The sequence below is a fragment of the Mytilus californianus genome, unplaced genomic scaffold (genome assembly GCF_021869535.1).
Source record: "Mytilus californianus isolate M0D057914Y unplaced genomic scaffold, xbMytCali1.0.p SCAF_3, whole genome shotgun sequence".
Classification (NCBI taxonomy): domain Eukaryota; kingdom Metazoa; phylum Mollusca; class Bivalvia; order Mytilida; family Mytilidae; genus Mytilus; species Mytilus californianus.
This window is the reverse complement of record NW_026262679.1, coordinates 25,380,990-25,404,476: the sequence shown is the minus strand read 5'-3', so window position 1 is coordinate 25,404,476 and position 23,487 is coordinate 25,380,990. Positions and strand designations below refer to the sequence as shown.

General features: G+C 33.4%; 1 protein-coding gene across 1 annotated transcript in view; it reads right to left on the bottom strand.

Moving 5' to 3' along the window:
* Positions 1 to 5,488: 5,488 nt before the first annotated feature.
* The window catches only part of LOC127734211 (patched domain-containing protein 3-like), a 73,087-nt gene continuing 55,088 nt past the window's right edge, over positions 5,489 to 23,487 (bottom strand). Inside the window, exons 4-6 of the mRNA XM_052243965.1 lie at positions 12,098 to 13,147; positions 11,036 to 11,242; positions 5,489 to 7,011 (exon numbers count right to left, since the gene is read on the bottom strand). Coding sequence (XP_052099925.1) covers positions 5,528 to 7,011; positions 11,036 to 11,242; positions 12,098 to 13,130 — 2,724 coding nt within the window. The 5' untranslated portion in view covers positions 13,131 to 13,147 and the 3' untranslated portion in view covers positions 5,489 to 5,527. The remainder of the gene's footprint in view (positions 7,012 to 11,035; positions 11,243 to 12,097; positions 13,148 to 23,487) is intronic.

Sequence of the window (23,487 nt, the reverse complement as noted above, 5' to 3'; positions counted from 1 at the left end):
ATCATCAAGAAGATTAACAACTTTAATTTACCTTTGTTAAATAGATTTAACGATAGTCGTGCTTTCCATCAGTTTGAAATAGATGGATTGAAAAGAAATTCCAAACAAAACTTTCAACTTTATATTTTATAGAAATGACTAATTGCCCTTTAATTGGTTATAAATGAAAATTGAATTTGCTAAAGGAAAAATGTTAATATTCTGCTTTCTCAAAATATCACATGAAAACCGAACATATTATATATAATAAGTTTTCGTTTTACTATCAATATTTTATATAGATTTTCATAATTTTATGAGTATTTTCATTTTTAAAGAGACACGTCAATTAATTAATTCCACATATCACATATAATTTGGGTTTGCTGCAATTGACAGGGAAATATATCTTAAAACTGATGGGTTTTTTTTATTCGGAAATAGTATACAAAAGAAACCGTAAAAAACAATCGCAAATTATTAGATTATCGATCATAATGATCTTAACATTTCTTCAAAAGTAGCAGAGGGAATTAATTACTTTGTAAAGTCGGTTACATTCATAGCTCAAAGTTTCATATGTGCTATCATTTGTTGTAAAAAAAAATTTTTTTATTCAACCAGATAATGCAGAACTAAAAACTCGCCACATCTTTTCGTTAACATACGCATTTCTCTCATAAAAATAGACTAGAATATCGCATATGTCATCTTTAAAACTTAAATATGTAAATAGCTGATTTTTCCCCAAATTTCTAGTTTATTCAACGAATGTTGTCTAAAATTTTGAGCCTCCATAATTTCATAAAACGTAATTACCTATTTTGTCAGACACATATAAAAACGCAGAAATACAATTTTGATAATACTTAAATAACTTTTGATGTTGAATTTAAGACAACTATCTTATTAAGCTCCCTGAAATTTGTTTGCGGGTGTTTATAGCCGTCGTTCTGTCTTTCCGCCCGTCTGTGTGTCAAAAATAATTGATTTCTGGATGACAACTTAATATTTTGACGAGGATACTTTGAACTTTGCGTTGCAGATTTGTTCCTTTGGTGTCATGAATTGCAGTTTATGGTCTAATTTTATAAAGACCAAACGAAAGACTACCTAAAGGATATTTTCAAAAACAAATGCATATACTTAGACGAGATCTTCTACTTGAATAAAATATTAAGCCCTTTTCAACTGATTTTTATAGTCTGTTTATATGTTGTAATGTTACATCACTTTCCCACATTATGTATGTGCCTGTCCCAAGTCAGGAGCAGGAATTCAGTGGTTGTTCTTTTGTTTCTGTATATCACATTTGTTATTAGTTTATTGGTTTGTACAGTTTGTTCTTGTGTTGTGCTATTGCACAACTGTCCAAGGTTAGGGGAGGGTTTGGCGGCCGCAAAACATGTTTAACCCCTCCACATTCTGTATGTGCCTGTCCCAAGTCAGAATCCTGTACTTCATTGGTTGTCGTTTGTTGCTGTGTATCATATTTGTATTTCGTTCATTATTTTTTACATAAATCAGGCCGTTAGTTTTCTCCATTGAATTGTTTTACATTTGTCAATTCGGGGCCTTTTATAGCTGACTATGCGGTATGGGTTTTGCTTATTGTTGAAAGCTGTACGTTGACCTATAGTTTTTAACTACTATGTCATTTGGTCCCTGGTGGAGAGTTGTCTCATTGGCAATTATACCACATCTTCTTATTTTTATGTAGACTTTTAACGAATCAAAGTTTACTACCTGAACTAGTGCATATCCACTTAATGCTAAAAATTTGTCAAAGCTTCATAACAGTACATGAAGGTTTACAAATTTATCATGTCAAACAAATTTATTCCCCGATTGTCTGTAAATGTTAGCTGTAAAAATCTAAGTCTATCAGAAAAATACTGAAAATGAAAATATATTTTTCAACGTTTGCTTCAGACATTAATCTTAATCTTAAAGGTTTGACAAGTTATTGATGACTGCAAAACTTTAACCTAAGATTGAATCTACTTGTTAACAGTTAAAACAATAAGTCCATTTATCAGTAAAATACGGAAAAATGAAAATGAATATTTTCAAAATTTTGCTCTGGATACTGTATTGTGTTCATAAACAAGCTTCTGTCCAAATTTCACAAAATTCCATGAAGATTTGACAAAGTTATTGATGTTTTTACATACTGAACCTAAATGTTGACGCTGCCGACGCTGACAACGGAATCTAGGATCGCTATGTTTCGCTTTCACGACATTAATGTCGCAGACTTGACAAAAAGGAAAACAAAACTTTATAACTTGCATGTGTCCGAAGCGTATTTCTATATTTACCTTCATCAGGAACTCTCAAAGCCGAATACTTGAAAATCAAGGAAGTATAAGAACCGAAACAGTTGAAGAGATAGATGACCAAACAAAAAAGAATAAAAATAATTGCAAAATCTATCTTAGGTCAACTTTGCCTGAAGGAGTTGAAACCTTAGTTTCTTTATAATTTTTAAATTGATCAACGAACAATTTAAGAAAGGTTTGTTGTAAATCATGCCAGTACCGAAGTACTGACCACTGAGCTGATGATACCCTCGGGGACTGATAGTCCGCCAGCAGCGTTATCGACTCAGTGTAAAAAAATGAATACAACACATCATAAATATCATGCGTCCGAAACGCTTTTCTGGATTTACCTTTAACAGGAACGTTCGAATGTATTAGGGTTGTTTGTACATAGAACCATTTTTTCTACCCGTAGAAGTCCCCCTAGTTAGACCTCCATACACATACAAAATACTACTTGCATAACAAAGCATATTATTCTCCGATACTGTAATTCCTAAAGTATTAAAGAAGTACATCTGCATTGTGATATCTGAGATCTGCCAAACACAAGTTCAGATGCGAGAAAGATGAAGGAAAGAAGAATATTAATATCAACACTAATGTCTCCAGTTTGTTTGGGAGACCAAATGGTCAGCATTGTTTATTCAAGAGTTAAATATCTTTTTGTATTGGAATTCGACACCGAAAAACATGAGAAAGAAGGATGGAATCATATTTTTTACTTTATTACAGATTACATTAACATTTCGCAGGAAGAAAAATTGCTGCAAAGGGCTGCAAGGGGCTGCAAGGGTTCCTAGCATACAAAAGGCAGTACATTCTTCGAACCAATATAGTTAAGAATATTCTAGTTCAACTAAATATTGATTGACTGATGATTAACTAAACTTTGCCGCCTTATTATATCACATTTAGGATATGAACCTGTGAAACAATGGTGTAAATTATAGTGTATATGCAATTGTAGGGAGATTATGTTTTGTAAACGTATGATTTTCATAAATCGATTAAGGAGACAACGTTACAAACAAAAAAAATTGAGGGACTAGAATGATACATGTAATCATTTCAGTGTCACGAAAACGTATTTCTGTAATAACCTTCGACGAGAAACGCTTGATGCCGCAAGTTTGGAAAGCCAAAATACATAACAACGTTTGTAAACTATACAATTCAAAGAGCTCACAAGAAAAGGCAAATCATTCTTATGATGTTACTCACCAAATCCATATCGTTATCCTACCTTTTTTGCAAAAACATAAAGATTTAAATATAATTCTGATACCTACATGAATGCCAATTGTTTCTAGAGTCAGTGTTTGCTTTGGCTGATTAACTAGCACTGATTGCAGGTGTTATAAAGTTGTGTATGTTATTGGTATCAGTTGTAAAACGGTTTTGAACTACAATGGGTATTTGGATCTAGACCTATCTTGAAAGTCTCAACAATAAATCAATATGTCATATTCAGTCTGTAGTCAATTTTATGGCATATTCAATACTGTTTAGATACTTAGATTGCGGTCAATTAAGATCTGACCATGCTATTTTCAGACTACTAGTATTTGATATATGTTATTGACATGTGGTGAAATACAAGAAGCTACACAAAAGTTCTGGACTGACTACAAACGAAATGTCTGAATTTCTTCCAACAGAAGGACCAGTAAGGCGCTAACGATTAAGCTATATAAACACTCCCTTAATGCTACCAGGCTTATAGATTTGTTCGCCAGACGCGCGTATAGCCTAGAGGCAAAATGTCCACCTTCAGTGGCAGTGTGGCAGTCATTTTCTTGATTATTTGACAATTTATTTGACATCGTCTTTAACTACCTTTTTGTTGTACATTTGCTATTTACTATTCTCGTGAATAAACATCAATTGCGAAATCATTGCTATTCCTTTTTGAAGTATATTGCAATACATTACTTTCAGCTTGAAATATTTTCCCTAATTTTAAATAATTCACCATTTTACAAAACTTTGAATTGGTCCAAATACTAATGATTTTCTAACCCAGGAATAGATTACATTGGCTGTGCTTGGCAAAACCTTTCGGAATCTTAGGTCCTCAATCTTCTTCAACTTAATACTTTATTTTGATTTTTTACTTTTTTATTCGAGCGTCACTGATGAGTCTTTTGTACACGAAAACGCGTCTGGCATACAGAATTTTGTCACAACAATTGACTTAATCCGCACTAGTTACATCTACCGTATAACACTTAACTTAACTATATCAAGATTTTTGCTGACCTCCAAAATTTGAACCAAAAATATTTATATAATTCAGGTTAACCCCGTATCAAACATACCGGTATTACAATTGACGCATTATGTTCAATATTACCTTTGTTTACAACAATGTCTTACCAGTATATCAAAATGAAAAGATTTTGCGGGATTTCAAACACGACAGTTCAATGCAATTGCACGAACAATTCGAAAAAAGCATAATTCAAAATGGATTGTGTTGATTTAAAATCTACCGGTATATAAAATAACATGAGCAACAAGACCGGTGCCACATTAGGAACAGGAATTGTTGACCCTTTTGGATCACCTGAGTTCATCCAGGTGTTTTAGTGGATTGCATGCTCAATATTTAGTTTTATGTGTAATGTTTTGTTATTGTTTCATCGTTTTTCGTTTGGTCATGGTGTTGTCTGTACTACATACGTTTTACGGTCATCACCACGAATTGGTTGACCAATACGATATGTTTGAGTTTCAGCTCACTATCGACATGTTTTGCAGTCTTTAATCTTAGATCAGAATAGAAGTCTTATCTGTAATTTTACCGAGTCAGTCTCATTCCCAATTATGACATTTTGACTGAGTAGGGACTGACTGTTTAATTGCATACGAGAGCCCGTTGCGTCTATCGGCGCAACCAATCGAGCTCCATTTAAACTTCATACAGTTCCCTCACGTTTTGTTTGTCACCATGGTTTATCTTCTTACTCAATTTATCAGATGTGAACATCGTTAATAACTGCTGCCTTAATTTCTTGGACTTATGGTTTTATTTTTCTTCTGTTAACATATACTTAATTCGCTCTAATATTAGTGAGTATGTATAAGCAAGAACAATGATGCTTTTATCTCTTTTTTGCAACACATTTACTTGGTATTGTTCAAATATGACAAAGGGCAATAAAGTCTACAACAACTGTTAATACAATGTAGCAAAATTTAATAATTTGTATCGATGCAAATCAAATCCTATCTAAACCATTTTGTATACGTTTGACGTGTTTCCTTGTTTCTTCCGAATCTTCACAGTTGTCATTTGTACTTAAAACTAATGGTCTTAATGCAGACTCCGATGTTTTATTGTGAGTTAATGACTGAATGGTGACATTGGCTTTCCCTTCTGACAATATACGAACTTTTGGTCCAATAAATGAAAGAATTATAGGCAAGATAATCACCCCATGAAGAAGTCCAAAAGCAACGACCAAAAATAAAACTTTAAAGAAAGATTTAAATATAAAACTTTTAGATAAAAGTAACATAGAAAGTCCAACAATTGTTGATAATCCACCATTGATAATTGGTCCACCAGCAAGTTCAATGGCTTCTCTAACTCTGCTTTGTTTATCACGTGACGGTGATGACAAATATGCGTGACATATATGCGCACTAAAGTCAACAGAAAAACCAACAGAAATGATTAATTCTATCATGGTTACAACACTGATATCAAGCCCCCAGATTTTTAAAAATCCGAAAACGCCAAGTAGAATAGAAAACATTGAAGTTGTGACGATCAAGACAATAGAAGGATGAGGCATAAATATGCACGTGACAATAAACATTGCTGTTACAGCAATTCCTACAGTTTGTAGTGTACTGCTAATCAAGGTGATGTATTGTTCGCAGAAAACAAATATAGGTGTGTATATGGTACATGGTAAACCTGATGACTCTGCAATTGCTCTCACATATAAAAGAAATTCTGCTTGCAGCTCAGTTGTTCTAACATTTCTACTAAATAAATATATTCTCGATGATAGAACTGATTCCTCATCGTCAGAATAAACTACATCATTCTTGAATACTTTTGTCATATTTACAAACTGTTTTAATCTTGTATAGAAATTATTTCCATGAATATTATCTCCATCATATTGAATGAATGATGACAACCAGTTTACTTCTAAATCATTTCGAACTAAAGAATTATTTTTCAACGTCTGAATTAACTCATCAATGGACTTTCGTATTTCTTTCTTTTCATAATGAACAGGTGCAGTGAACACAATTTGGAAAGGTAACTCTAGAGGATAATGATCATAGTCCCAAACATTTGCTGTGTAATAATTAGAACCTTCCATGGCTAAATCGGAATATTTTGTTGATTGCTTGATAGATTGCACTCCTAGAATTGAAAGAGTGAGATATGATGCATACACAGCTAGTATAACTAATCTTGAAAGCTTATTATGGACTAAAAATTGAACAACACGTTTAGGGTAAGTTTCAAGAATACTCTCCGTCTCTGAGCGGCTGACTGGTTTTTTGCCTGAACAGCATGTAACATAACACGATGATCTTCCTTCTTTTAGAAGCTGTTCTCTAGGTTTTGTCACGTGGCATGTATAAGAATGTTTCATTCTGTCTATCCGGCGTTGATGTATAACCAGACAAGGTGCAAGAATAGTAAGTTGGTTTAGATAACAAAAGAAGACTGCAATTCCTACAAAAAACATAAAATATTATTACGCATTTCGTGAAAAATTTCACATAACTACACATCATAAACTGGTTTATTAAAATGCACCGTTTGCCCCATTTGATAATTTATTCTTTCTGTGTATCTCTTTATCATCTTTTTATTTTATCGGGCTTTAATATGGTATGATTTGTCGTTATTGTCATCATTCATTAGATTGGTGGGTTTAGTAGATAACGTTTCTCCGAGATTTCCGAAAATTTGTTAGCACAATGTTCATTGGCACTCGATAACACAAGTGAGACTAATATTGTACGATCGCAATATTTCGAATCTAAATTGAATATAGTATGTATGATGTAGTAGCTTGGTCATAGGCTGAACCTGGTAATATATTTAGTAAAATTCGTTAGCAATTTGTCAGGATTATTTTTCCATTATAGCTTAGAAAGCAAAATATGTTGCCATAATACTGACAACAGTCATCAAGAGGAACATAAAATCGCATTGAAATTGGATGGAAAAACAAATTTTGATGCACACTCGTTATTATCACCCGTACTGCTGCTGTAAGTTGGTTCCATCTGACACTGGTAAATGCTCCTGTATTGGTGTGATTAAAACTGATATTTTACAGTTTATTAAATGATGTCAATGCAAATTCGCCATGGTCAATTATTGTATGACTTGAAGGTGATACTACAACTGGCATTTCGTGATTATGTCATCTATACAAGTAATATGATTTCAATGATTGAATTGTTCTATTCAACTTAAGGAGTAAGATAATGACTCTAAAGGCCTACTCTGGAAAAAATCAAATGAACATTTTTTGCAGAAATCAATGAAATTGTTACATAGAAATAAGAAGATGTGGTACTAGTGCCAATGAGACAACTCTTCATCTAAGTCACAATGTGTAAAAAGTAAACAATCATAGGTCAAAGTAAGGCCTTCAACACTGAGCCTTGGCTCACTTCGAACAGCATGTACATCATTTGCTAGTTTTGGCCTCACAAATTAAATTCTCCATATCTTTGTAACAAATACAGATATCAGAGAAATTTATGTATTACTGAAAAATTATTACACCAGGGTTTTCGATATCATAAACTAGTCAAAACATTTACTAAATTTTATCATCGGTATAAGGACATCATTCGTAAATATAACTCAACATGCAGACATCTTATACGTTCGGGTATTTCACATCCAATCTTTTATGGTAATATTCTTTACAAAGCACAAAAATGTCAGTATTCACCTCAAAAGCTAACAAAACCTTTAAACAGACTTATTAAGAAGGGATATAGTTACGATACTGTTGTCAGGTCATTAAAGATTGCATATTTTGGCTTTAATATTGATTCACTTATAGGGTCTTTGCATCGGAACTACACATATTTATTCTAAAACCAGTTGTTGTCATGACACGGGTTATGTTCTTCTCATATATTTTATGATGGTATAATACTAAACCCCTAACAGGAGGGATTGTGCCTGATATTCATATGATGAAGACATAATCTTTCAATCAGTTTAATTGAGGTCTGGAGCTGGCATGTCAGTAACTGCTAGTAGTCTGTTGTTTTTTATGTACTATTGTCATTTTGTTTATTTTCTTTTGTTTCCTATTCTGACATCGGACTCGGACTTCTCTTAAACTGAGTTTTACTGTGCGTACTATTGTGCGTTTGTTTTTTCTACATTGGCTAGAGGTATAGGGGGAGGGTTGAGATCTCAAAAAACATGTTTAACCCCGCCGCATTTTTGCGCCTGTCCCAAGTCAGGAGCCTCTGGCCTTTGTTAGTCTTGTATCATTTTTAATTTTAGTTTCTTGTGTATGATTTGGAGTTTAGTATGACGTCCATTATCACTGAACTAGTATACATATTTGTTTAGGGGCCAGCTGAAGGACGCCTCCGGGTGCGGGAGTTTCTCGCTGCATTGAAGACCCATTGGAGGCCTTCGGCTGTTGTCTGCTCTATGGTCGGGTTGTTGTCTCTTTGACACATTCCCAATTTCCATTCTCAATTTTATCAACTTGGAAGTTTTTTTGTATTCATCATTTTATAACATTTTTTTCTTTAAATTAACAAAAGAACATATTCTAATTTTATATCTTCAGTAGATTACTTTCTTGAAAAGGCTTAATTAATATTCAAAGAACAGAGTGCAATAAGGACGTTTCACGACCGATTTGTTAGTTACAGACTTGTATTTCTGTTTTATTTTAATGTTGAGATTATATTAAAAAAAATCTTAGGGAGAATGATGTCACAAAAAAATATGGTACGACGTACCTGAAAAGGTTTAAACGTTTTTGTTAGAGGAAAAAGCAATCAATTTTATGGATTTTCAAGCCGTCTTCATTTAAAAAAAAACAATCATGACTGTAAGAACCAAACAAAAATGATTTACTTATCTCATCAATGTTAAAAGAGGTTAAAAGGTACGATAGAGACCTCTCACTGACAAATATATAATACAAAATAATAAATTTTATTTTTAATAATTTAAAATTCAATTAGTCCCATCTTTCAATCTAAAACTTAATGAATATTTATATGACTTTGTATATACCTCTGATATTTCAACTTAAAAGTCATATAATGTTACACTTCATTTTAGGCCAAATAAGGTTTTAAAGCTTCTCCTTCGTCTTGGGAGTAATTTATGTAATATCCATTACAGCTAGAAATCCGAAGAGCAATTGATAGGTGCAATTCGGCAATGGATTCAATGATTGAAATCAAATCCAATCCAAGTTGACAGAAAACGTAAACTCATCTATGTAACATTTAAAAAAGTACGATCTCACTTTGAGCCGTCATACATGTAGCTCTGAAACAGATAGAGCTATAAGAAATCGGTTCTTGTAAACACATGATTTTATAAGGAACACAAAGTCAAACCACAATCAAATTGAACTTAAATTAATAAAAAAACATAAGTACATGTATTGTTTTATAGCCCGAATTCATTCATTATGTCTTTGCGACAATATTTAAAGGGATTTTTCTAAAGATTACAAAGAAAGATCACTCCAAAACCGGATGGTAATAAATTCTGTACATCGAACAGATTGGATGGATTATATTTTTTTTAAATCAAAACGACGTTTAACATCAATTTCCGTTTGTGCAGCCTAGTCTTGGTTTATGATGTAGGAAGTCAAACACGCGTTTTGTCTGCATATTACTCATCGGTTGTGCTCGAACCAAAACAGGCCAAACCAATAACGAAGTAGCTAGATATAAATGTTAAAAACAGTTGTTTGAACAGTAAAGTTGAACAAAAGGACTACGGGCACATGAATGATATTATTACTCAGCCCAGAAGACAACTTGGCTTGTGAAGCAATCGGTGACGAAACGTTGAAATCCTATGTTTTCAAGAAGTCTTCCGAAGTAAAGGATAAAAGACACGTATTATCCTATGTAATGAAATGATATCAGTTTTATTTAATCAGGCCGCTGGTTTTCTTTTATAAAATGATTTACATGTTATCATGCCGTTGATTCTTATAGCTTACTATAAATGGTAAGGGTTTTGCTCATTGTTGAAGGCAAACAGTGTCCTATAGTTGTCTTCTCATAGTCCTTTTGTATCTGGTTGATAGTTGTTTCATTGGCAATCATAACACATCTCCATATTTTGATATTAGTTGTTTATTCTTATTTTTTCAACAATTCTCAAATCATATTTCATTAATCACAGTTTAACAATTTGATAGTGTATTTTGTTCTTATTTAGGTTTACCCTTTTGTTAGGTGAACCATGAATTCTTTTTTTAGCTGTAAATCTGTATTAAAAAATCCTTCTTCAGCCGGTTTGTAGTTTATATTTACTTACCATACATGATATATTAGATAAAAAGAAACAATTGTTACATTTTAAGTTGGAAGTACATAAAGGTTAAATTGATTTTATAGTTCAGCTAGCAAAAAAGCAATTCTTACTGTCTTATTCTTTGTCCACACTGAAGTAAACACACTGATATATTTCAATAAAATGTATCAAACGTATGAGTAAGATATTTCTTTACCTGCATATACACAGAAGTTCTTTATTGTGTTGAATGCAGATGTGTAACCAATGAAAAATGTCAGGACATCAGTAAGGGACGTAACTGTAATGGCAAGTCCACTTGTCATCAATGTACGCTTCATTCTTTCTTCTATGGTCATTTTTTCTTTATCCATTGTCTCAGCATACCCAGACATAATGATAAACATATCATTTATTCCAATTCCTGAAGATTAAAAAAATATCAAACTACAAAGATCTATACAAGTTAAACAAGTCACATTGTGTATACTCTATTCTTATTAATGCAATTAAACGCAATGTCGAGGAGACGTCTGCTTCTTTTTATAGACATTTTTCAATGAAAAGTCTACAGAAACTTGTTCGTTTTACTTAATAAAAAAATCACGCAATCTAGAAGACATAGATAGATATCTAGGAAATAGTGGCTATACTAGCTGGTACCATATTGAACGCAACCCATCTCATAGACATAATTTTGTCAAGTGCTGTGACGTCATCAACGTGTTTTTTCATGATTTACTCCTTAAAGAATGGAATTTGGAATTAAATTATAAGGAATGACTTTAACATTTTTTTCTGTCTATGCGAAATAATCTCAAAAATGTGGTTCACACTTTTAAATAACCCGCTATGCAGGTTATTTAGGGACTGGGTGCACCGCATTTTTGATGTTATTTGTACATATATAGAAAAAAATATCACAGTCATTCCTTTATTGGCATTGCATTGTTTATATATATTTAGTCTATTTCGTTCTCAGACATAACGACAATACCTGAATGTTGGTTTTTCCTATCTTTTTTTTTCTTGTCCATTAGGGAATTTAGTGTTGAGACAGATCTTTGATAGACTCTGTTATTTTTTTACTACTTGTTTTGACTGAGCTGGTACAGACACTAAATCTTGTCTATTGTTGAATAGTTTTTGTTGATCTATGGATGTATTTTTGTCTTTGGGTTGCTGTCTCATTGACGTTTACATAACATCTCCTTTTATAAATGTTTTAAAATATGTAAATTATCATGAATATTGCTTTTACATTTACACTCATATTTACCAATGATAAGAAACGGCATGGTTGCAGCAGAATTCATAAATTTAACCCCACAAGCACTGGCGATTCCAACTGCTGGTATCATAGAAATGAGAGCACAAAATACACCAATCCGTCCTAAATTCTGTAAATCATAGATACAGTCAATTCTTTTCCCAGCAGTAGCTATAGAAGCATAGACGATCATCAATAGCAATGTTAATGGAAACAAATGTGCTTCCGCCATCGCACTCTTTCTTATCTCGTCCTCCATAGCATTATAATACGTAAATACAACAGACGTCTCGTTCGTTTTAAAATTTTCCATATGATTGATAAATTCTTTCACCCATAATTTCGATAACCTGTCAGTGCTATTTGGATTCTGCGACAAAAAGTATCTTAGTCTCACCATATTTGCCGAAATCACGTGGCCATTTTTCAATGAAGTCTGTGCAAGTATAGATGAAAGTAAGATATTATTATAAAGTGGATACGTGACGTTTTGTGATGCCATGCCTGAGACAAAACTAGGACGTAGAACCTCTTCCCCGAATACAACACATCTTTTGTTATTCTTAGCGCAGAGATCTTCCAATGTATAGGTGGAAATGTTGCCATCTCCCAATGTAAAGGTGGAAATGTTGCCATCTTTCACTACAATATCATTTCTGATAAGATTGTCAATGTTAATCATTTCAGCTAGTACCGGCTTCTCGAAAATGTTTCTTCCTTTTTTTGATTTAATGATGACTTCAACAAAGCATCCATAGTCTGGCAGTGAATATGCGTGAAAATTGTTTTCTGAAGAAGGAAACTGTGTTCTTAAAAATTCTCTGTCTTTGAAGGCTTGACTATTTTCCAGAAAGTACTGTTTTTCTATATTTGTTTCTAATTCGAAGTTTATTATGCCTACACCACAAAGAAAGTTAATTAAGATTGATAAGATAACGATATGCCATGGATACTTTGCTATTAATCGCCCATAACGTCCAAAAAAGCTAGCTAACCTCCGATCATGTGCAGTATAGCAACGAGAGAAAAACATGCAAGCCATGATATCACACTTTCCGTCTGAAAAAGAAGGTGATATTTATAAATAAGATGCATTTGAGCCTTTTTTTTTACTAATTTTAGAAAAAATAAGCTTTATTTATCTGAATGGCAAATACACGTTCAACTTGTCTTCTGTTATAATTTGAATTTAAACCTGACTTAATTTTTTGTAATTGTCTACACATATTGTGTACATATTACTTCTTTTATTGCTGATTCAGAGCCGGACCAAAATTTTCCGAAAAATAATTGATTATTTTCAAATGTATAGCCTCCGGTTGCGTTCAACTGAAATCAAGGCAAATCAATATTTTTTTTTCAAAGATCACCTTATAAATCAACATCAACATCAGGATAATAATAAACTGTTAACACAGAGTTATGTCTCGCCTATTTGTTATTTTGATAATGCAAATGTTGAAATTTAAATAGCAATACTTTAACATGTAAGTTATGCAAATATTCAAAGTCAATGAACCATGACTGAAGGTACAGGGCTAAACAATCTCCATGGAAATGAGATGTGCCAATGCTAATACAACTGCAAACCAAATACCATTGACTTTTCATAAGTCGTTCCCTTTAAACAAACCTAAACACAAACATTAACTTGTAAACTATGTAAAAGTTTCAAAGTCAATGAACCATAATTAGGGGGTGGGGTTATATAATCTCCATGGAAATGAAACTTGCAAATGCCAATACATTTGCATACCGAATATCATTGACTTAACATTAGTGGTTCATCTTAAACTGACCTAATCACAAACTAATACATGTAAACTAAGCAAAAGTTTCAAAGTCAATAGAACATGACTGAGGGGTAGGGACCAAATATTCTCCATGGAAATGAGATATGCCAATGCTTATACAACTGCATACCAAATATCACTGACCTACCACTAGTGGTTCCCCATAAACTGACCTAATCACAAACTAATACATGTAAACTAAGCAAAAGTTTTAAAGTCAATAGACCATGAATGAGGGGGCGGGGCCAAATAATCTCCATGGAAATGAGATATGCCAATGCTTATACAACTGCATACCAAATATCATTGACCTACTACTAGTGGTTCCCAATAAACTAACCTAATCACAAACTAATACATTGTAAACTAAGCAAAGTTTCAAAGTCAATAGACCATGACTGAGGGGTAGGGACCAAATATTCTCCATGGTAATGAGATGTGCCAATGCTAATACAACTGCATATCAAATATCATTGACCTACCACTAGTGGTTCACCATGAACTAGACCTAATCACAAACTAATACATTGTTAACGCAGCCGCCGCCGCCGCCGTCGTCGTCGTCGTCGATGACGCCGGAAACAGCATACCTATGTCTCGCTTTTTGACTCCGTCAAGGCGAGACAAAAAATGTAAACAAAATCTTCCAAGCGCCCACCCTAAACAAAATTCAATGGTCTTCCCCTAAGTGGTAATTGCAATATGAATGATTTAATAATGTTTTCAAGATAATAAAAAAAAAGTTATAAAACAATGCTTTGAAGTGGAAAATACGGAATCATCGGAAATTTTTTGGCAGTCATGGTTTTTTCTGGAGATTTTGATTTTTGTAACATTTTCCTGTAAGATTTTCCTTAGTATATAAAAATGTGGAATTATGGTATGATTGCCAATGAGACAACTATCAACTATATTGTAACAAAGAACGAGAAAGTACACTTAGTCTACTATAATTCTCAAGATATAGGACAGTTATTTGAAATTAAAATAGCAATACTTTAACATGTAAGTTATGCAAATATTCAAAGTCAATGAACCATGACTGAAGGTACAGGGCTTAAAAATCTCCATGGAAATGAGATGTGCCAATGCTAATACAACTGCAAACCAAATACCATTGACTTTTCATAATTCGTTCCATTTAAACAAACCTAAACACAAACATTAACTTGTAAATTATGTAAAAGTTTCAAAGTCAATGAACCATAATTAGGGGGTGGGGTTATATAATCTCCATGGAAATGAAACTTGCAAATGCCAATACATTTGCATACCGAATATCATTGACTTAACATTAGTGGTTCATCTTAAACTGACCTAATCACAAACTAATACATGTAAACTAAGCAAAAGTTTCAAAGTCAATAGAACATGACTAAGGGGTAGGGACCAAATATTCTCCATGGAAATGAGATATGCCAATGCTTATACAACTGCATACCAAATATCACTGACCTACCACTAGTGGTTCCCCATAAACTGACCTAATCACAAACTAATACATGAAAACTAAGCAAAAGTTTCAAAGTCAATAGACCATGAATGAGGGGGCGGGGCCAAATAATCTCCATGGAAATGAGATATGCCAATGCTTATACAACTGCATACCAAATATCATTGACCTACCACAGTGGTTCCCCATAAACTGACCTAATCACAAACTAATACATGTAAACTAAGCAGAGTTTCAAAGTCAATAGACCTTGACTGAGGAGGCGGGGCCAAATAATCTCCATGGTAATGAGATGTGCCAATGCTAATACAACTGCATACCAAATATCATTGACCTACCACTAGTGGTTCACCATGAACTAGACCTAATCACAAACTAATACATTGTTGACGCAGCCGCCGCCGCCGCCGCCGACGCCGTCGTCGTCGTCGTCGTCGTCGTCGCCGACGCAGGAAACAACATACCCATGTCTCGCTTTTTGACTCCGTCAAGGCGAGACAAAAATGTAAACAAAATCTTCCAAGCGCCCACCCTAAACAAAATTCAATGGTCTTCCCCTAAGTGGTCATTGCAATATGAATGATTTAATAATGTTTTCAAGATAATATAAAATAAAGTTATAAAACAATGCTTTGAAGTGGAATATACGGAATCATCGGAAAATTTTGGCAGTCATGGTTTTTTCTGGAGATTTTGATTTTTATAACATTTTCCTGTAAGATTTTCCTTAGTATATAAAAATGTGGAATTATGGTATGATTGCCAATGAGTCAACTATCAACTATTTTGTAACAAAGAACGAGGATGTACACTTAGTCTACTATAATTCTCAAGATATAGGACAGTTATTTGTATTTTACTCGTAACTGCTTTTTTAGTCATGCCGGCAATGCTGACTGATAAAAATAAGTAGTTCTAAAAGTAAAGACCTTTAACCAAAAACGCAAATTATTGGTGAAAAATGATTTCAGGGCAATAATACAAATAAAACGTCAACTGACAGTTTCAGTCGTGTAAAACACTTTTTTAAGTATTATATTGCTTCTCACTTTTACTGTTTACAGTTTCTGTCCATCTAGTATAGTTTTCAAAATTATAAGCAGAAAGTGTAAATTTGACTAAGTACTAAGGTCAAAGTCCACTGCGTTTTTCTTTGTTTTGCGTCCGTCTGAGGGTAGGTTTTTAAAGGTCTTAAATCAAAACAAAAAAGAACAGTATTTCAGGATATCTTTGAAAATCAAGAAAATAAAAATTTAAATTATTACGGGTTTTTCAACTTTAGTCTTTTGTATCTTCCTGAGTTGTACACAATCAAACATTCTTGATGTTAAGTTTGTTTGATAAAACTATCTAACAAGAATGATTTTAAATGTAAAAATGGCTTCAAACTGTATGATATGTTTATGGGTGTGTTTTATTTTTCATGAAAATAAGGAGATGTGGTATGATGGCCAATGAGACAACTATCCAACAGAGTTCAAATGAAGTGGATATAAGCTATCATAGGCCACCGCATAGCCTTCAACAATAAGAAAAACCCATACCGTATAGTGTTTGTTTTTCTTCCTTACTGGTTTGTAGGTTTTGAAATTTTTCGTTTACTCATCATATCAGATAAAGGTGGAAACTAAAAACCTTATAAACCAAAATGAAATTAAAGAACCATTAGTATGCAAGATCAAATACCCTACGACCCCATATAGAGGGGACAAGTTTTTTGTGGTTTGCTGGCATAGTATTTTTTTCCGTTTTTTTCTCATTCTTTTCTTTTTCATTTCAGACAGTCATATTGCCATACAAAAATCTATTTCTAAAAATTATAACCTTGACCTTATACCTATTGACTTTAATTTATTCAGCTTCCGGAAATCTACCTTTCTGCACACATGTCGCCCTATTTTTAGTAACTATTTCCTTGACCTAAAACGTAGTGACCTCAAAATTAATAGAGATCTTCCTCTCATTATATGTGACGATAAATCCAAGTAAAGTTAATCCTATAAGTGGCTATTTGTGTCATTGGCGGTAAAAACATGCCGTATAACACTTTTTACGCGTTGTCTTTCCCTGTTAACGCCTTGGTTTTCACTTGTATGGGTTGATTGTAAAAACTAACGCGTTAATTCGTACTCTATACGGTATGAAAAATCAACGCGTTAGTTTTGCAAATACGGTTAGTTTTCACTTTTAACGGTATAGTTTCACATATTCATACCGTTGGTTCAGTATTTTATGGACAGCCATTCGGGCAAAATTGAATAAAACTTTAAAAACAGACGTTAAGACCAAAAACAGACATCAAAAACGAAAACAGACATCAAAAACGAAAACAGACATAAAACATATGCATGTACAAACAGATGTGAAAAAAAATGAAAAACAGAGGTCAAAAACGAAACCAGACATAAAATTAAAAAAAACAGACGTTAAGAAATTATAAGCAGAAATCAAAAACGAAAACAGACATACAATAAAACATCTGTTGTCTTTTTTTATTTAATTGTATTTCTGTTTTCGTTTTTGACCTATGTTTTTAATTTGTTAACGCCTTTTTTTTTTATTTTGAATACACGACAAATCGGACCAAAACAACTCGGACCAGTCTTGAGACAACTCGGACCACTTTTAAAGACCAACTCGGATCAAAGACAAACCGATCCAAGACAACTTGGACCGTCAATTCAAAGACAACTCGGACCAGATTGAAACACTTGTCAGACCAGTGACTTTTACGTTTAATATGATTTTTGTTTGTTTTTGTCTAGATTTGACTGTAGTTGCTTCATACATATACATGTATATACATTTGAAATTAATTCTAACATTTCAAAGTATAAGCTCCCAAGAATTTCGTTTGAATATAGGTTACCTTTGAAAGTACACGAATGTGTGTGAACCCAATTTTATATTTAATGCAAGTCAAATCATTTTTTTAAACGATGATTTTTTTTTTCATATTTCTTTAGAAATCAAGTAGTTATATGTTATCAAATAAAACTACATTTCATTATTCTTGACTTAAATCCTCTTTGCTTGTATAGATATTTGAATGAACACAGATATCAATTGGATCCGAATCTTAATTAAAACACATGACACATCATTTCTAATGAGGTACTTTTTTTATATATTTCATTAGAAATAAATTATAAGCTGATATTAACTACATGTATATCAAAAATCTGTGTTGATCAGCATATAATGTGAGAATAAAAAGAAACTACAGTCTTAATATTTTCCGTTTTACTTTGTCAATAAGACAGATGAAATTAACAAAATTTAAATAAATCATGACTATTTTGCAATTACAGAGACAACTATTTTAATTGTTTTTAGCAAACCTTTTCCATCCTCCTTTACCGACTGTACTCTTTACATCAAAGGTCAAATATATACTTTCATGTGATAAAATCGCGCCATTAGTCCAGAAAGTTACATGAATTAAGAGCGACCTTACAAGTTAAAAATCTTATCAACAAGAGGTTAGTTAATCGTCTAATATGTTTATGCTTAAATGAGATGACCCAGCTGATGAACACATCTCTCTGCTGTTTCCATTTTAGTAGAAGAAGATGTTAATACATTGTTCTCTGTGATTACCTTAGTTGGGCCTAAATGGACTTAACGGGCGAATTGGTAATAACTTTCAGTGTATCTTTTCCAAATGGTTACATCAAAATTATTACACAACGTTTTCTCTATCGTCACACTCCAGTTTATATAGGTAAACGTCAAAACAGTGGATGTTTAACGTTATTCGTCGTGAAAGTACCTCCATTGCGATCCTCTTTCAAAAATTTCTGTGTTGCCTTCATACGTGGTCCGAGTTGTCTTCAAGATTGGTGCGAGTTGTCTTAAGATTGGTCCGAGTTGTCTTGGTCCGACTTGTCTTTGGACCGAGTTGTTTTGAATTCTTAATTTTATGTCTGTGTACGTTTTTGGTGTCTGTTTTTGATTTTAACGTCTGTTTTTGAATTTTATGTCTGTTATTGTTTTTTATGTCTGTTTTTTTTTTTTATTTTTACGTCTGTTTTCTCAATTTATGCTGTTTTCGTTCTTCACGTCTGTTTTCGTTTTTTTTACCTCAAACGTCTAAAATTCAAGAACAAGAAGTGGTAGTTGTTGATAAAATTAGAAGTACTGTAGTATTTGCGGCATTCACATAAAAACTTGCAACTGAAAATTTCCAAATCTATCTCATAACAAGGGTTTCATCGCATGTAGCTGTTAAAGAAGTCCTGCCCATTTCCTTCTGAATGTTTTCTAGAAAGGATTTTTGCTAGGAATGAAATAATTGGAAATAAAGAATAGAGTTCCATTGTCCCCCGCGTTGCACATATTTTATCTATCCAAGGGCAATCCCTAAAAAAACGTTTGTTCTTTAAATTTTTTATTAATATCTTAGAGAAATGAATGATTGAGAGCAAATACAATGCACTTTCCAATATACTTAAAATTTCCAAGAGGCTTAACTCTTTTAAAAATGTTGATCGGTACTGATTTTATGAACTTGTCCGAGACTTTGCTAATATAAACCTATTATATAAGTTTCATAAAAATCTGGCAAGAATTATACACATGAGAGCGCTTACAATGCAATTTTCCATATAATGAATATTTCAAAGGGGAATAACTCTTTTAAAATAATTGATCGGCACTGCTTTTCGTACTTGTACAAGAAATTGCAGATATAAACCTATGATATAAGTTTCACAAAAATCTGGCAAGAATTGTACACGTGAGAGCGCTTACAAGACCGGACGGACAGACACACAGACGGACAGTCGGACGGACGCCCGGTATTTCTATGTCCCCCGTTACATTTTATTTTCATAGAACTAATACAGAAGTGCTTTAGGCAGATTCAAACCCGTGGCGCTCTGGGCCAGGTTGATCATCTCTTGGTTAAATTTTAACCTAGTGTTAAACATTATTATTATACTTTATGCAAATTTCTTATATTATCCATTCTTTAATTGGACACGCGGCATTTGTGAATTTTCACTAACAATTCATAAGCCCCGCCCACCCATAGCAACATGTGATAATATTAGCAACGGGTGCTAATGCCTAGAATTAACACCCGCTGAGCCCGAAGTTTGCCGATCCGGAACAATTAACGTCCGCTCCGGTCGAGGTTTACCGATTCTTATTTTTACATCATTTCCGTCGTTTTGTTGTTGTTATCAGTTAACTTCTGAATTAATGAATCTATTTTTTTTACAATTGTCCTTCTTATAACATAGTGCACACTTGAATTATAAGGCATTCCGTATAATAAAAAAAAATACTGCCCTTGGATGAAGGTGTTAGGGTGATTAACACACTCGGTGAAAAAATTAACCCCCCCCCCCCCCTAATGTGTCAAACCAAACGTTATAGCGTCAATCCGTAAAGTGATGTCATGCCTGTATGTATGACTGTATCATTTTAGTCACTACCTATCTTAAAACTATGCGAGCTATTATATCTCAATTATATATAATATTAATGGAACCATATTCTTATTAACAAGATTAAAATGGCAGGCCATTTCAACATTTTTGACTTTCGGGGGAGAAAAAAAACTGTTCTTCATCAACCCATGTTTGTGTACTTAACTACAAAATATCAGAGTAACTTCTAACCAAACTGAACGTATAAAAGAGTCGTAAAAAAATCTTAACAATTGCCGCCATTCCAATAACTTGCATTAAAAAAATTGACATGTATCACTCCTTCACTGGAAACTAAATATCTGTAAAATCTGAGAGATACATTTCAAACCATCTTTGAGACAGAGTTGCTAACATAATTTGACAGATGGACATACACACAGACGGACGGACGGACTGGTAGACGAAGAGCAATCATAAAGTTCACTATGCGAACATGTATTTAAAGAAATAACGCATATATTAAATATACGCGATTATACATCGCGCAAATGACATGAATGGCCATTCAAACCTCGGGGAGGGGGTAGCACTTCGATCTTTTTTTTTGTAGGGGTGATCACCGAAGTTCATCCCCATTTTATATATGTTTAATAACAAAGAAACATACCCTATCATAATATATTTCTTGACAAACAATATCCTTCTATGGCTATCATGATTACGCTATTTCGTGGAGAATAAATATATTTGATAAATATCTGATGCATTTGCAACAGTACTTTTAATTGCATGCATCCGTGAAAAAACAAGAGTGCACACGCTGAAATGTCTCGCCTACTATACTCATCATTGATTTTATGTTGATAGTCCTACATATAAAGTTTTACTACAAGTATCACATTAACACTTATGATCCTAGAAAATGAGGTCAAGGTCAGATAAACCAAGCCTGAAATACATGTACACCTTCAATACAATCATTCCATACACAAGATCTAGATGACCTATTGCTTATAGTATAAAAGAAACAGATCAAACCATGGAAATTCTATATTGACCAATGAACCATGAAAATGAAGTCAATGTCAGATGAACCCTGCCAGACAGACATGTACCCCCGGTACATCTTAAAATCATTCCATGCATCAAATATAGTTGACCTATTGCTTATAGTATCTAAGAAACAAAGTTAACCAGGAAAACTGAACATTGACTAATCAACCATGAAAATGAGGTGAAGGTCAGATGCTACCTGCCAGACTGACATATACACCTTACAATCATTCCATACACCAAATATAGTTGACCTATTGCTTAAAGTTTAAGAAAAACAGACCAAAACACAAAAACTTAACATAAGCAATAAACCATGAAAATCAGGTCATGGTCAAATAAAACCTACCAGACCGACATATACATCGTAAAAAATTTCCATACACCAAATATAATTGACCTACTGCATACAGTATTAGAAAAACAGACCAAAACACAAAAACTTAATATGAGCAATGAACCTTGAAAATGAGGTCAAAGTCAAATAAAACCTGCCAGACTGACATGTACATCATAAAATATTTCTATACACCAAATATAGTTGACCTATTGCATACAGTATTAGAAAAACAGACCAAAACACAAAAACTTAACTATTACCACTGAACCATGAAAATGAGGTCAAGGTCAGATGATGACACCTGCCAGTTGGACATGTACACCTTACAATCATTACATACACCAAATATATTAGACCTTATAGTATCTGAGATATGGACTTGACCACGAAAACTTAACCTTGTTCACTGATCCATGAAATGAGGTCGAGATCAAGTGAAAACTGTCTGACAGGCATGAGGACCTTGCAAGGTACGCACATACCAAATATAGTTATCCTATTACTTATGATAAGAGAGAAATTAACATTACGAAAAATCTTAACTTTTTTTTCAAGTAGTCACTGAACCATGAAAATGAGGTCAAGGACAATGGACATATGACAGACGGAAACTTCATATCATAAGGCATTTATATACAAAGTATGAAGGATCCAGGTCTTCTACCTTTTGAAATATTAAGCTTTTAAGAAGTTAGTTAACGCCGCCGCCGCCGCCGGATCACTATCCCTATGTCGAGCTTTCTGCGACAAAAGTCGCAGGCTCGACAAAAACTACATCTGGTTAGTTTCAGATACTTACGATTTAATCAGCAAACTTGTCATATACATCATTTTAATTTATTGACCTGATCATATATCATGAAACTGAAAAAAGTGACATATTCCTGCAGCTCATCCCCATCTCTTTTGCATGTTAAGTGTCCCTCCCTCTCCCCCGCGAGATTCAAAAAGTTCTAAGAGATTGGAATAATACCTTTAGCAAATGCTGTTATAAGGTCCTGTTTCTAAAGAATCTGATTCTCCTATTCTTACACAAGAGTAGATAGTCTCTTGGATGAGCTGTGAAAACCGTTGTCTGTCTCGTGTATGCTAATCATATCACTTGGAAGCATTGGATATCAAACCATCGTTGTGTGAACGATTTTGATTGGTTGACACAAGAACAGAACTTACGCTATAAAATGAGAAACTAAACCGTTCAAAGTAACAATTAACAGTATAGTTTGCATTACTAATGAGTTGAGTTTTCATTCCGTATGATTTCGTTAAAAGTCAATATTTCCAACACATTAACAGTTTTATACGGTATGAGTATTACCGTCAATGACACGAATGGCTACTCATACAATCCCATATAAAGTATAATTTAACTGAAGCTCCTG